The following is a 15466-nucleotide window of genomic DNA, read 5'->3' as shown; positions in this document are numbered from 1 at the left end:
TGTTACCACAAAGTCCACACAGCAATTTAAAACAAGCAGATTTTTTAAAAACTTTTTTAACATCAATTTTAGAATTTAATTTTTAAAAGCGAGGCTTTTCTATAATTTCGGTCCGTCCGTACGTCTGGGATGGATAGCTTTTCTTTTTATTAATTTAGGCATGTTAGAATTGTCCTATTGATTTCAAATTTTGCATGGTGATTCCTTTAGTAGTTACGTACAATTTAGAAAGCGAAGCAACTCTTTAATCATTACCATTTCTGATTTTTGGTATACTGATTCCTAGGACAACAAAGTACAATATTATAAGCAAAGCAACTCTATAATCAGGTCCTAAAAATGTATATAATATACTATACAAGTGTTAATGTCCGTTTGTCCTACCCTATCAGGGCTTCTTTATGGATGTTGTCATCCTTGTTTTTAAATATCTAGTAAAAAGTTACATCGGTTTATAAAAGCATACATACAATGTCATAGGCAAATCATAAGCATCTGCAATATCTAAAAGATGATCTAACCTTCAGTTTTTCCTCAATTATCCATTGTGCTTTAATCTAGCTCTGTAAATGAATCAAATTATTGTTTCTCTCCTTTAATCTATACTTCTCTACATAAATAGATTCTTAGGATATAAAGTATTATACAGTAACAGTTCTCAAATGGGCTAAAATGGGCTATTTTTTGTGTGTGATTACCAAAGAAAAAAGATTCCCAAACCAATGAAATATGTGCAATACGCCAAGATATTCTGTCAATACTCAAACTTTTTTATGTGTTAATAATTGAATTTGTAACTAAAGTATGAAGATATTTGTGCATAATTATAGTTATTACATTTTTTTGTTATTTGCCTTAATTTGTTGTTTTAATTTCTAATTAGTTACGGCGCCCCTTGCATCTAGGGGTTTGTTTTAAGTATAGACAAATACCTGGTCCAGTGTAGAGGACCTTTTTCGTCTGCTAGCAATTTGATTTCTGCTCTTTGTAGCGACTCGGCTGTGTTTATATTCCCGATGATATTCAAAGATTTAATTGAAAGTCGGCACATGGTGGGGACATTCCACTTCCCCCTCTATTGTTCTACTTTAATCTTTACTAGCGGCTACGCCCCTAGAGGCCTCTAGGGGCACTTGAGGAGGGGAGAGTCGAATTTGATAACCCAATTTCTAATTGTAGATTTTAAAAGAAAAAGTAAAAAAAATAAATGTTTGGGGTGGGGGGGGGGGGGATTTTTCATTTTTTGGGGAGGTTGGGGGTGTCCCAACCCCCAAGAAAATAGTTATAAACCTTCCGGGACCTATGAGAAGCTACCCTGTTAAGGAGAACCCGATCGGTTCAGTGGTTAGCGAGGTCCTTCGGTACAAACAAACACTCAAACATACAAACACAAAGACACACATCCTGTTACTTTAGTATAAGGATTCGAAGTAGTAGCCTAAAACAATTACAACACTTAAATCTAATCTAATCTGAATAATCCCGGGACCTATTTAAAGCTTTCCTATAATAAATAACTATATTTGTTCAGTGGTTTTAAAAATCTTAACATCAGATGAGTAGGATAACTATAGCATAACAAATTGAAATCAACCTGTCTTTAATAGACTTTTTCGGTAAAAATTTGCTACGGGTTTTAAATCACACTTAACTGTTACAGGAATCATCATGCCAAGTTTGAAATCTATAAGACAACGCTAACATGCCTAAACAAACGATGAGATCTATCCATTATGGACGTAAGGACCGAGCCCAAATATAGAAAAGTTTCGAATTTAAAGAAAAACTACAAATTATTTTGTGTAATGTTTTAAACTGCAAGAAAAAGAAGAATAAAAGATTTGAAAGAAGAGAGAACAGATATTAACCAAAAACTTCAAAGCAAAATAAGAATTGTTTTCAAAAGAAAAGTTTATAATCAAATTTTGGGTAACATGTTAGTTCAGATAGAAAGAAGAGGATTTAAAGGATATAAAAGTGGAATTATTATTACAATTATTTTATGTTTTTAAGAAGTAAGCAATCTATCCTATACTTTTTAGCAAAGATTTTGTATAGTTAGGTTTTGTCGGCCGTTAAAGGAGTTACATTAACATTTGAAATTTTGAATTACGTGTCCAAAACTCGCGTATCTCAAACCCAACGCTCGGCAGCCGCCTGTAACCCTCCGGGAAATCTACCTTTTTCTAAAATTTAAAAAATCAGCTGGACGTACATTTTGAAATGTTCTAATTTCATCAACAAAAGTATTATTTTTAATTGCTGGGCGGGAGGGGAGAAAGTCGCTCAAAAAATCAGCAAGGGACGTCATAAAAATAAGGCATTATCCATCTCTCTTTAAGGCGATTCTTTCCCACTCCTCCTCTCCTCATTCCTCATTTTTCTGACCTCAGAGTTTTTTTAAACGATTTTCTCCACCCACTTGCTGCGCTACTTAAGAACCGTGCTTGTTTTGTGTATTTAGTAAATACTCTTTCTAGTATTCATTCGAATCCGGTGGATAGGAACCGGTTCTCATCCATACGAAAAAACTATGTCTAGCATCGTATTATATCCAGCTTTCTACGAATATAAAATGTACAATCATAAGACTAAAACCAATTTTTTTAGCCCATGCCTTCGGCACCTCGGAGCTAAAAAAACTAGCTTTAATCTTATAATTGTACATTCTATATCCGCGGAAAGCTGTTTATAATACGATGGAAGAAATAACTATTAGATAATTTTTAACTAAAAAATTTTTAATAATCATTAAATTTTAAGAGATAATAGTTTTGTTTGTTTGTTGATAGTGACATATTTAATTTTCATCATCACTGACTCTTCTAAACTTTTAAATTAACAAAGTCTAAACATTCTTCCTTTCATTTACATTCCCATTAGTTTGCTTAACAAACAATATTTTAGGTCAGCTGGATTTTAGTTTCCGATTTTGTACGTATCATCCTCATCCTGTCTCAATATTTATTACTAGCTAAAAAAAGATTCCAACTTCCAACTAAGTTTGAAAAATTAAAATTTTGAATGTATAGTGTATAAATTGCTTTCCCAAAACTTCGCCTTTTGCTGAAAATAGTTTTTGCAATAGTTGGGTTATCTGTCGTACAACTTAAAATTAGGGAAAAAATGGGTTATTAATTTTCAGTTGATAATAACTTCAAAATTTATGAATTAATAAACGAATGTCTTAGCGTGTATATTAAAGAATTTTCCAGTATCGCTTTAAAACCAATAAATATCCAGTGGTTTTGTACGGTAATTGTGTAACATTTTTAAAACATTCAAAAGAATAGTAGAACTAAAATTGGTCCGCGTAAATATTTTTTATTTATTTATTAATTATTTTTGTGTTTTAGGAACGAGAAATTCTACACGTGCTGTGATGAACCCTATCTAGATATAACATTTAATATTACTATGCGAAGGTAGGTTTCATCTTTTAAATACCCAGGGATCTTAAAGGATAAGGCAATGGCCGAAAAATCGATGTACTTCCCCATTGATGATACATAGAATGACTCCATCTTAGACTATAATTAGTGGTTGAAATGTTTGGACACTTAACTTAATGAAACAACAAATCTAAATTCAATAAGTGTCCTCAAAGTTGTTAAACCAATGAATAAGAAAACGCTATTATAAATTTTGGGGATTAGTGTAATAAACAGCCCAATGTCCCCTATCTCCCTGGAAATACCGTCTATAGAAATGCTTCGCTTATAACATTGTACATTATAATTTTAAGAGATTTTCTGAAGAAAATAATTTGGGATATATAAGGGGGGATAAGCAATGCATCGTTAATTCACTTTTCTGGATTGTCATAGTATCATATTGCTTTTTAGTCAAGGATTTTGCTAAATAGTTTACTCTGTCTGTTATTCATGTATTTTCAATTAACGTTAAGCAACCACTTATTTTGGAAGACTAGGTCCCTGGAAAATAAGTGAACTTTTACAACCACTAATTTTGGAGGTGTTTTTCTGGATTTAAACCCTAATTTCCAATCAATATAATGATACAAAAAGCCATTGTTTTTCCAAATAGATAAATTGATATCTAAATAAATGGGGTTACTCGTGGTATAGATCATACCTATTTGAAAGATAGATATATATACTTTTTATTTTTTTTATTCTATAAGCTAATATACTTTTTATTTGGTTATTGAATCGCTGTGCTTTTTTGAATATTTAACTTGTTGTTCAAATGTATCGACAAAGAGATTACTCTTTGAAAATGTCTTAAAAGATCATTCTAGGGCGGTTTCCCTCATATTGCAAATGTACAATCTATCGTATATATACTTATTTTAGGTTAGGTTAGGGGTAATGTCCAGTACGGATAGATCCCAACGGGGGCTAGAAGCATATTATTTTTTCTTTAAAAATAGAAACTTGAGGGTGATGCAATTCGGTGGTCTTGTTATATGTATGAACTAGCGGCTTTGCCCCAAGAGATTTGATCAAACCAATTTTTCGTATTTTAGAATTAAAAAAAAAACTTTTAAAAAAATTTGTGGGGGGAAACTTTTTTGTTTGTTTTAGTTTTAAAAAGAATTTTTTTTGTGGGGGGGGGGGGGGTTGGGGGTGTCCACCCCCCAAGAAAATAGTTATAAACCTTCCCGGGACCTATGAGAAGCTACCCTGTATAGAAGAACCCGATCGGTTCAGCGGTTAGCGAGATCCTTCGCTACAAACAAACAAACAGACAGACAGACATCATTCTACTTTGTATTATAGATGAAAGCAACTATTCCCAGGAAGAACAAGTCTGATAACATTATAAAAGCTTCGTATTGGTTCTGTAGTACATGTCTATTTAGCTGGTGGTTTTTATAGACAGACATACTGACGTACATTTCGAATTATAGAATAAAAATGACCCATAACTGTTAAAGATTGATTTGTTGTAAACTTACTATTCTCATGTTAGGACAGTTAACAAACAAAGATGCATACAATTTACGGAGTTCCAGTTTGTTAAAGGCATGTTCTCTCTCTCTCTCTCTCTCTCTCTCTCTCTCTCTCTCTCTCTCTCTCTCTCTCTCTCTCTCTCTCTCTCTTCTCTCTCTCTCTCTCTCTCCCAACTAAAACTTAAATCGAGAGGTATGTTATATTCTATTGGCATTTGTCTGTTTAATATCTTTTACTTATTTTATTAAAAAGTTATTAATACTTGAAGTTAAAAATGTTACCCAATCCCTTACGCGAAAGCAGCCTAATAAAAAATGACGTCATGCAATACAAATGACCAATGATCGGACAGCCTTTATTTACCATTGGTCAAAATAATTGTATATTGGCCTATCATTGGTCATTTGTAATGCATGACGTCATTTTTTCTGAGGTACTATTACCTGCTTCCCCTACGCGTGATAATAATGCATTTGTATCTGTACAGGGGTAGCTATTCGAACAATCAATTCTACAAAAAATCACGAAACCTTTTAAAGCATGGTGGAAGTATATTTTGTTTCTTCACGGAACTGAAGAGGGGTGGTTACGAAGGGGAGGAAAAGGGGAAGGGAGTTGTGGGTAAATTTTCCTTTAGAATTGTTTGTCAGAATATCATTCCCTTTTCCCTGGTATCTGTATGTTGGTATAATATTCACAATAATTATACAAACATGTTCTAATACTTTATCATAATAGCATTACCAATAGGGATATTAAGTACCGTGGTACACTCCCCCAAAAATAGTTATAAACCTTCCCAGGACCTATGAGAAGCTACCCTGTTAAGGAGAACCCGATCGGTTTAGCGGTTAGCGAGATCCTCGGTACAAACAGACATACAGACAGACATCGTTCTACTTTGTATTATAGATATATCTCTTGGTAAAACTCTTGCTTTAAATTATGTTGGGGGGGATCGGCCACTTAACTTACCCTTCAAAATTAAAATATTTTAAACAAACATTAAATTTTGGCGGAAAATCAACCCCCGTTTTGTGGCCAAGCCCCTAGAGGCTAGCTGTGAAGCCACTTCCAGTATGAAATATAATATATATGATAATAACGTAGATCTGGTGTATTATATTAGGATAAAAAAATCTGTATTTAATGATTATAATATGAATGGAAGTCAGGATATAATATATTATTAGTAACGAAGCTACTCTATAACTAATGTATGTCCGTACGTCACTCTAGAACATCAAATATAGACTTCTTAAAACGAAAGCCAATGCCATATACACTGATTTATTTACGATAATTTCTGATATTCAAAATAGTTCCAAGACAAACGCAGGAGTGACAAACGTCGGAGTGGACAAACGCAGTAGTGTCTAAATTATTAAGTCAATTAAGTATTTATATACAGGTTAGGTTAAGATATGAATATACAAGTAAGCTGACCGCAGGGGTTAGGCATTTCAAAAACCTAACAAATGGTTAAAAATAGGCTATGTTAGGTGCAGTGCATTAAAACAGTATAAGTAATCTAGTATAACTGTAAGTACATTATAAGCTTTTTTTTGACAAAATTATTCTTGTATATTATTCACATATGAATAAGAATAATTTATATGTATAGGAGAGAAAAAAATGTAAGCCACAAAAAAGTGAGTACTTGATCATTTATCTTTATTAGTTTTACTCAACTGTACAGTTGCGACCAATAAAAAACTAAAGACATTTGATTCATAAATAGATTAACTATTTTATAATAAAAAAAGAATATTTAATTACAATACAGTAATTGCTAAAATCATTAAAAATCAAGGCTATCTTAGAGTTTCTTAAGCAAACAAAATTAAAAACATTCGTCATTTTCCCTCTTAGCCCTTGTTAAAGAGGGAGGGGGGGGGGGGGCATTGTTTTGCACCAAGAATTATGGGAAATCACCATATATTCTTGACTTTAAGTGAAGCTTTGATACTAAAAGACATTTTTAAAAAACTTGAGATGCACTTAGATGAAAAGAAAGTTAATAATTATGCTTATTCATGCTTTCATCATCTACTTTACTTATTAAACAAACAAACCATACTAACTTGAAGAGTGGAGCAAATGATAAAGATTGCTGGGCTTTAGAACTTTATTGTATCATGAACAAGATAATATTTTTATTATTTCGAGCATGGTCATAAAACATAATGGTCCTACAGCAACCTAAGAACTAGTGGTTCTGGAGTAACACTCAATATATCTATAAATATAGATGTATAACTAGACAACTACCTGGAACCCCCTGTTGGGGACCTTGTTCGTTTGATATCAACTTGCTTTCTGCTCTTTTGTAGTGACTTGTCTGTGACGCTATTGGTTGATTTTCAAAGACCTAATACAAAGTCGGAACATGGTCTCTGGGGTTAGGACATACAGTTGTAATAGGAATAGGATTTTTTAAAAGAGAAATGTCACCATCTGCTAAACTGTTAAGTGCATCATACAAGTACATTTGTAAACATAAACAGAGTTTAATTTCATTATTCTAAACATAAAAGAAAATTTGCTGCTTATTATTGCTCTTCTTTATGCATTAAAAAAATTAGGCCACTCAGATTTTTTTTTATTTTAAAAGAGAATAAAAGTTATTAAACTTGTTGAACGGACAAAAAGTATACTAACATAAATATATGCTTATTATATTAATAGCGGCTACGCCCACTAAAAGGCCTCTAGGGGCACTTGAGGAGGAGGGGAGGGGGTGGAGATGACCCTTTTGCTTTCAACTATAGGGAAGGTACCTTCACCCAAAATAATTATAAACCTTCCCATAGCCTATATGAAGCACAGTAAGGGAAAACCATATTGGTTCTGTGGTTAGCAAGATCCCTTGGTACAGACACACAGGCAGACATATAGTTACTTTTAGTATAAGGATGGTAAATCTTAACATTAACTAATTATTATTGCATTTTTTGTTACACATTTAAAACTTTCTGTTGATATCCTTATAAACAGGAACACTATGTAATACTTTCTACTTGCCCCTGGGTATTAAATGAAAGCTTGTGAGGATAACAAGGACGATTAGGTTCTTTGGAAGGTTTCTTTTGGTTGAAAGAAAATGATAATTTGTTCCTTTTAGTCAGCTACTTTCAAATTCTAAGAAAATAAAAATATCAAATTGATGAAATTAAAATTTTAAGAACTAAAATAGAAGATAAGTTTATTTTATTGGTTTTTAATGTTTAGACAGAGACGTCCAAGCTTTTTATTTTTGGGAGTTAAAATGAGGGATTTCCAAGGTTTGAGGGGGGTAATCCAATGTATAGTTTAAATGGAGGAATTTCAAAATTTGAGGGGGTAAAACACCCTTTACCCTCACCCTTGGACGTCTATATATGATGATTGTCGATAATATAATTTATTTTTGCTTGTTTCATCAATAGAAGTAATTTTTGTACCCACCTTGAAATCTACAGGCGTGGTTATGACAGGACTGCAGGATACATGATAATTATAGAACAGTATTGCCTACACAAACTTGTAAGGAAAAAGAGTAAATAAAAAGTGAGGCTTTATCCAGCTAGGTGGAAAGATTGTGATAAAATACCAGTTTCTGTGTTTGCTAATACTGTTGTTTAACATTAAAAGTTCTGTTTTTATTAACTTACTAATATAATGTAATATTATAGCAAGAAAAGAACCAAATAAACTACAGCTATACATGTAGGCTTTGGCACTCTGAAAAATGTACCAAAAAATAGTATTTTTTATTTTAATATTCTTTAATTTTGGAACTTAATGTTTTTTTTATTTTATTTTTAAGTTTGAACAATCTTGAAAACATGATTACACGACTTCTTTGATTTAATACATGTAGAGTGTTTTTGCCTCGGGGTTTGTTGTGTTTTGTTTTAAGAAAATAAAGATATCTATAAAACAAAGTTAACTGGCATATTACCCTATTTTGTATGCGGAGTTAAGAATCCTTTTTATTAGTAGCGAAGCTACTCTATAATTTGAAATGTCCGTCTGTCCGTCTGTCTGTATGTCCGTATGTCCGTATGTCTGTCTTAGTTTGGGGGAAACGTGATTTTCTCGGCTCCTAAAAAAGATAAAAGGCTGAAATTTTTTACAACATCCCCATTATCAAGGAGCACAATTAACTATAAAACATCAATAGCGATAGGACCGCTTTTTAGCAGGTTTTAGGCTATTTTTGTATTTTTCACATTTTTCTCCATATCTTGAAATGAAATGAAATGAAATATTTATTTTATGACACATAGTAAAATAGGCATACATATATACATGACATATATAATCACAAACAAGCAGTAAAATTGATCATGATTAATTAATTACAGTATAATAACAAGGTTAATAATATCCACATAAGACAAAAAAGTTAATATACGTGTCAAAGGACTAAATAATCTCTCTCGAGGTGATATTAGATAGCCTTTGCAAATATCATAGAAAAATAAGCTAAAAGGTAGTGTGAATCTTTTTATTAAAACGAGAAAGTAAACATTTTATAAGGGTATATTACAGGGATATGAATAGAGAAAGGATTTGCAGACGGAAATGGTAGGATGATTGTGTGAGTGTGTGTGAGTTCATATTAATGATTAAAATACTTATAATTAAGTAAAGAATGGAGAATTGATTAATCTAAGGCTTGTAAAACAGACAACATAGAGGTTTTACATTCTTAGGTGGCAAGAACGACAAAGTAGTCTATTACATGTTATATCTATTCTTGAGAGAATACATTTTTTAAGCTGCTTCTTAAATTGATTTAGGTTTAAGGCATTTTTTATATTGTCACGGTCATTAAAACTATTATTTATTAGGTAGAGAACAAAGAGGAAGCCTCTCTACTAAGTTGATTCTGGAAAAAGGAACAGATCTTTGGTGTTTATGGTCCGATTTCCAAAATTTTTTCAGTTATAGAATCAGAATTAAATTTTCTGTCGTTTCAAGAAAACAACTATGACGTTCAGACTGCCTTTAAGCAGGTTTTAGGCTATTTTTGTATTTTTCACATTTTTCTCTATACCTTTGGTGTTTATGGCCCAATTTCCAAAGTTTTTCAGTTTTATATATCAAAATTAAATTTCCTTTCATTTCAAGAACACATTAATGGCGGTCAGACTGCCTTTTTGCAGGTTTTTGGCTATTTTTATATTTTTCACATTTTTCTTCATATCTTTGGTGTTTATGGTCCGTTTTTTTTAAATTTTTGTAGTTAAGAATAGCAAAATTAAATTTCCCGTTGTTCTGAGCATCTAGTATGTAATTTACTTTGACCGTCAGTCTGTTAGTCATAGTACTGAAATATAAATAAATATTAAGAAATTAAAAACAAATGTTGAAAAGGTTTCGTGATATTTTCCTAATATACATGCTTTTGTCAACTAATATCTAAATTCTTATTTAATTGTTTATGCTTCGCTACTTATGGATGTTGTCATCCTTGTTTTAATTACAAATTAGTTAAAATCTGCTTTCTAAAATGCAGAACTTTAAAAAGATTATTTAGCGGTAGATTAACTCATCTGTCGGTTTGATGGGTTATACAACAGATTTATAGTATAGATGTATATACAGACAACTACCTCCCTTCATTTTCAAAGACCTCTTTCGTCTGCTTCTAAATTATTTTCTGCTACTTTGCTGTGTTAATATAAGCGATACAATTGGTTGATTTCCAATGACCCAATAGGAAGGTTGCACAAGACGATTGCGATGGGGGTATACAGTTATAAAACCCTTTCTCCCTCTTGTTAGTAGCGAAGCTACTCTAAAATTCGAAATGTCCGTCCGTCCGTCCGTCCGTCTGTCCGTCCGTCTGTCTGAGACAAAGTGGGGGAAACGCGATTTTCTCGGCTCCTATTAAAGATAGACAGCTGAAATTTTTAGTGAAGATTCCTATGACATATGCCCATCTAATCTATACATTGTTTTATCCATCTGTTTGTTAATTGGGGTGCTAGATCGATTCCTAGCTTTTTTTGTTTTCCCAATTTTCTCGACTCCTTTTCAAGACAGACGACTGAAATTTTCAGGGATTAAGTAAATTTACATCCTACAAATTTTTACTAAGTTTCATTAAGATTTGTATGTTTATTGGGGTGCTAGATCGATTCCTAGTTTTTCAAGTTTACATGATTATCTCTACTCCTGTTCAAGATAAACGGCTGGAATTTTTAGGGATTAATTAAGTCAACATTCTACACATTTCTATTAAGTTTTTCTAAGGTATGCTAATTGGTTGGGGTGCTAGATCGATTCCTAGTTTTTCAAGTTTTTCACGATTTTTTCGACTCCTGTTCAAGATAAACAGCTGTAATTTTTAGGGATTAATTAATTCAACATTATACACCAATTTTAATAAAGATTTGTAATTTATTTGTTGGGGTGCTAGATCGATTCCAAGATTTTACGTTTTTCTTCTTAGCTTAATGCTTCGAAAGATATACATTTTAAAAAGGTTTCGTGATTTATTTCATTCATTTCTTTTTATCATACTCAAAGAGTCAAAAGATTATTTTTTTCCTGGTGTCTATCAATAAATTTTGAGCTTCGCTACTTATGGATGTTGTCATCCTTGTGTTTTACTCTAATGGTTATACAATAACCATTCTTAGGAAGAAGGTTATTAGTAGCGAAGGTACTCCATAATTTGAAATGTCCGTCCGTCTGTCCGTCCGTCTGAGACAGAAAGGGGGAAACGTGATTTTCTCGGCACCTTTAAAAGATAGAGAGCTGAAATTTGCAGGGATTAATAATGTTAACAGTCTTCAAATTTTCACTAAGTTTCATTAAGATTCGTCAATTGGTTGGAATGCTAGATCGATTCCTATATTTTTAAGTTTTCATGATTATCTCAACTCCTATTCAACATAGACGGCTGAAACTTTCAGAGATTGAATACTTTTATATTCTGCATACTTTTATTAAGTTTTATCGAGATTTGCTTATTGGTTGGGGTGCTAGTTCGATTCCTAGATTTTTAGGTTTTCATGGTTTTCTTTACTCCTATCTGAGATATACTACTGTTATTTTTATGGATTAAATAAGTTCACAATTTACTTATCCCCACAAAGTTTCATTAAGATTTGTTAATTTGCTGAGGTGCGAGATCGATTCCTAGATTTTCACGTTGTACATTGTACAAGGTTTCGTGATTTTTTAGTTTATTGTTTTTTTATGAAACTGCAATTAAGTTAATTTTTTTCCGGATATCCATTCATAATTTTAGAGCTTCGCTACTTATGGATGTTGTCATCCTTGTTTGTATTTTATTATCAAAGAAATTAATTTTCCAAAGTTAACTGTATCACCTTGTTTGCCATTTACCCTTTTCTAAATACAAAATGGATGTAGAATATACGTGGATATTATGACAGGAGAAAAATTGTCGTTAATTGCAATATTCCTTTTGCATTTATTGGTAGTGCTGTTTATCCAGTAGGAGTGGAGGGGAAGGGGTAGAGGAGGCGGATGGGGGAGATCATTATTTTAGCCCGCTACATTGTTCACTTTACTATAGAATATGAAAATCTGGTGTAAGATCCAAGTAATAATAATTCCATCTATACAAACTATGAACTTCTTTCTCTGTAGAAATTTTTAAAAGATTTTTGTGTATGCTTTCTCGTCCTTTGTAAACCCCTTGGGACCTTCAAAATAGTAGTCTCCATAAAGTTTGTCGGTTTATCTGTCTGTCTGTCTGTTACTTCGCATGTTTGTCAGTTCGCCCGAGCTTATTAACAAAAAGAGAGGGGATATGTACTTACATGTGCTCTAACTTGAGATATAATGGAGCTAGAAGAATAATTGTTACAGTATTAGAAACGTTATACTTATACTAACGAATGTTTTTGGGCTAGCTTTTTATTAATTTTGAGGTTATTTTAGAGTACAATCTAGCTTTTAAGTTTCAGTAAAATAATTTCTAAATTTTTAAGGTTTGTATGTCTTTACACAAAAGGACATATATTTCTCTTTCAGAAAGGCATCACTTTTCATAAAAACTGATCTTGTTCAAACTAAAAATATCTTGAAAACTACAATATTGAGAAGGGGGGAATAAAGTTAAAAGCTTAAATACAAATCTTTGTGGCTAGTAAAGTAAATAGATACCCATTTTCTTCAACTAACAGTTGTCTTTATATACTTTTATTGTCAGATAAGTTATTTCAATAAAATTATATATCTAATTCAGTTTAAGTAAAACCTGAATGATTACTTTTTTTGAAATAATACAGTCTCTGTACAAATTAAATATAATTTGATAGATGGAACCTGAAATAAACAAGGATGACAACATCCGTAAAAGCGAAGCTCTGAAACGGTAGGACTCACGAATATTAACACTTGTAGAATATCAGAAGTGAATAATCAGAATATAAATGTACAGTATACTATTAAAGGGATACTATTTAAGGGATACTAACATTTTTAGGATTATATCACATAAAAAGTTAAAAAATCAACATGTATTTTAATGGACGTACGGACTTTCTGGTAACGATTATAGAAATGCTACACTTTCTAAATTGTACCTTATTGTTATAGGAATCAACATGCAAAATCTAAAATCTATAGGACAATTCTAACATGTCTAAATTTAAAAAAAAACTAACTGTTATGGACGTAAAAACGGGCCGACCCTAATTATAGAAAATTCGCTTTTAATTTTTTTTTCATTTACATAAATAGTTTTAGGAGTTAGAAAAATCAAGGGGTATTTCTTTCACGCAACCAAAGACACTTTTGTCAGAAATATTTTAACCATCTCCCCCCCCCCTCCCCCCCCATCACCTTTTATTTCCCTAAAAGCTTGCTATTCATAAACACAACTATCCCTTTGTATTAAGTAATAGTAAATAATAATATAATTGACAAAGCTTGTATATTTGTGTAATAATATATACAAACATCTTATTGTGATATACTCGCTGTATTAATGTAAAAATCCATATTTACAACTATATTACTCTATTAATATTATACAGGGGATTAAAGGATATTCAGCGGCGACATAAAATGGTTTTTGGTATAACAAGAATTCTATCTTCATAACTGATAATGTTTTATCTGAATATTTTTTTTAATGTCATAAACTTTGTCGGTTGTTTGGAAAGGTAACTGGACAAAGTGTCTCAAAAATCAGCCATGTGGACGTCATAAAAATGAGGGAGATGAGAGGAGAAGTGGGAAAGAAAACCTCTGAAAAAGAGATGGATAATCCCTCATTTTTATGACGTCACCTGGCGGATTTTTGAGACACTTTGTCCAGTTACGTTAGAGAATTTTCGGTTAAAATATTATTTTCCAAAGTTGTGGTGTTACTTAGGAAGGGTGGGGGCATTTGACAGTAAATTATACTGAGCTGGATCTTTAAATCCTTTTAGTGGTGAGTCAGATCGTGGTGAGCCAACTTTCCACCAATGAGAACACAGCATTTTATGAAATGCCGCGCTTGATTGGCTGAAATTCGGCGCACCCCGATCTGGTTCACCACTAAAATGATTTGAAGATCCAGCTCTGGTCCTCAATGTTAGTTTTAAAACTTTGGTACTAATATTAAATCATTATTAGGTTATAAGCTTGCAGTGTCCAACCTTTTTCACCAATAAATTCTTAATCATAATATAGGTATACATCCTAAAAGCTTATCCCTTAAGATCTCGACTACTGCAAATCAGAATAGACAATTAGAATAAGCTTTATACAAAAAGTTCGAATTAAATGCGAAAATTAAAATCTTCTCTACCATTTCTTTTATCCGTGATCTATCCCTCTGGTTGACGCATAGCTCTGGTGTAGATAATTGATGTGTGTTTCTTTCATTCCAAAATGACAGAAAATCTATAATTTCTACACATCTTTAGTTATATTAGGCATCTCATACAATATGGTTAACGTATAAAAATACAACAATAAGAAGATGTATTTTTTTAGGAAAAAAGTCTACTCTTATAAAGTACATTATATTTCTAGATTTTAAATAATATATAGAACATTGTTAGATATTTGACGTTCTTAATAACCATCATGTTTTTTTTTTAGTAACTTTACGACTTTTTGAAGATTAATTTTTGATGGTCCGTTTTTTTGTCTAATTCCAGCAGCCTTTAACGAATTTTATTGTTCTGGTGTCTTTTGTCTATATATAAAACTAGTTCCCAAATAGCCTTTATGGGAGGGCGTAAAGATTTCAGGAAAATAGCCTAAAACCATTCGAAGATAATTATATAGCTTTTATAAAAACTACAAACCTTATGTATCCGGTAATTTCCGAGAAAAATTTAGGCTTAGAACAAAACCTTAATGATTCAGTCAGGTTACCTAACTTACTGTCACGTTAAGTTACCAGAAGGAGGTTAAGAACCGAAACTAGATATGCCCAGAACTGTAAAATCTATAATTCTAATAATCTGTTTGTATTTTAGGAAGACCCTGTTCTACACTGTAAATCTGATTATTCCCTGCATGGGTATTTCTTTCCTTACAGTACTCACATTCTACCTCCCCTCAGACAGCGGAGAAAAGGT

At 32.1% G+C, this 15466-nt stretch overlaps 2 protein-coding genes across 3 annotated transcripts in view; both read left to right on the top strand.

The window, feature by feature from the left end:
• The window catches only part of LOC145330154 (uncharacterized), a 246091-nt gene that overhangs the window by 102151 nt on the left and 128474 nt on the right, over positions 1–15466 (top strand). The gene's annotated exons all lie outside the window — the stretch shown is intronic.
• LOC145330153 (neuronal acetylcholine receptor subunit alpha-4-like) overlaps positions 1–15466 on the top strand; it is a 242877-nt gene that overhangs the window by 162071 nt on the left and 65340 nt on the right. For both annotated transcript variants that reach the window (XM_080174737.1, XM_080174738.1), the window contains exons 8-9: positions 3357–3425; positions 15365–15464. In XM_080174737.1, the coding sequence (XP_080030863.1) occupies positions 3357–3425; positions 15365–15464 (169 nt within the window). The remainder of the gene's footprint in view (positions 1–3356; positions 3426–15364; positions 15465–15466) is intronic.

The sequence above is a fragment of the Acartia tonsa genome, chromosome 10 (genome assembly GCF_053477335.1).
Source record: "Acartia tonsa isolate MP-2025a chromosome 10, ASM5347733v1, whole genome shotgun sequence".
Taxonomy (NCBI): Eukaryota; Metazoa; Arthropoda; class Copepoda; order Calanoida; family Acartiidae; genus Acartia; species Acartia tonsa.
Note: the sequence above shows the minus strand (reverse complement) of the source record. Positions and strands in the feature narration are given on the sequence as shown.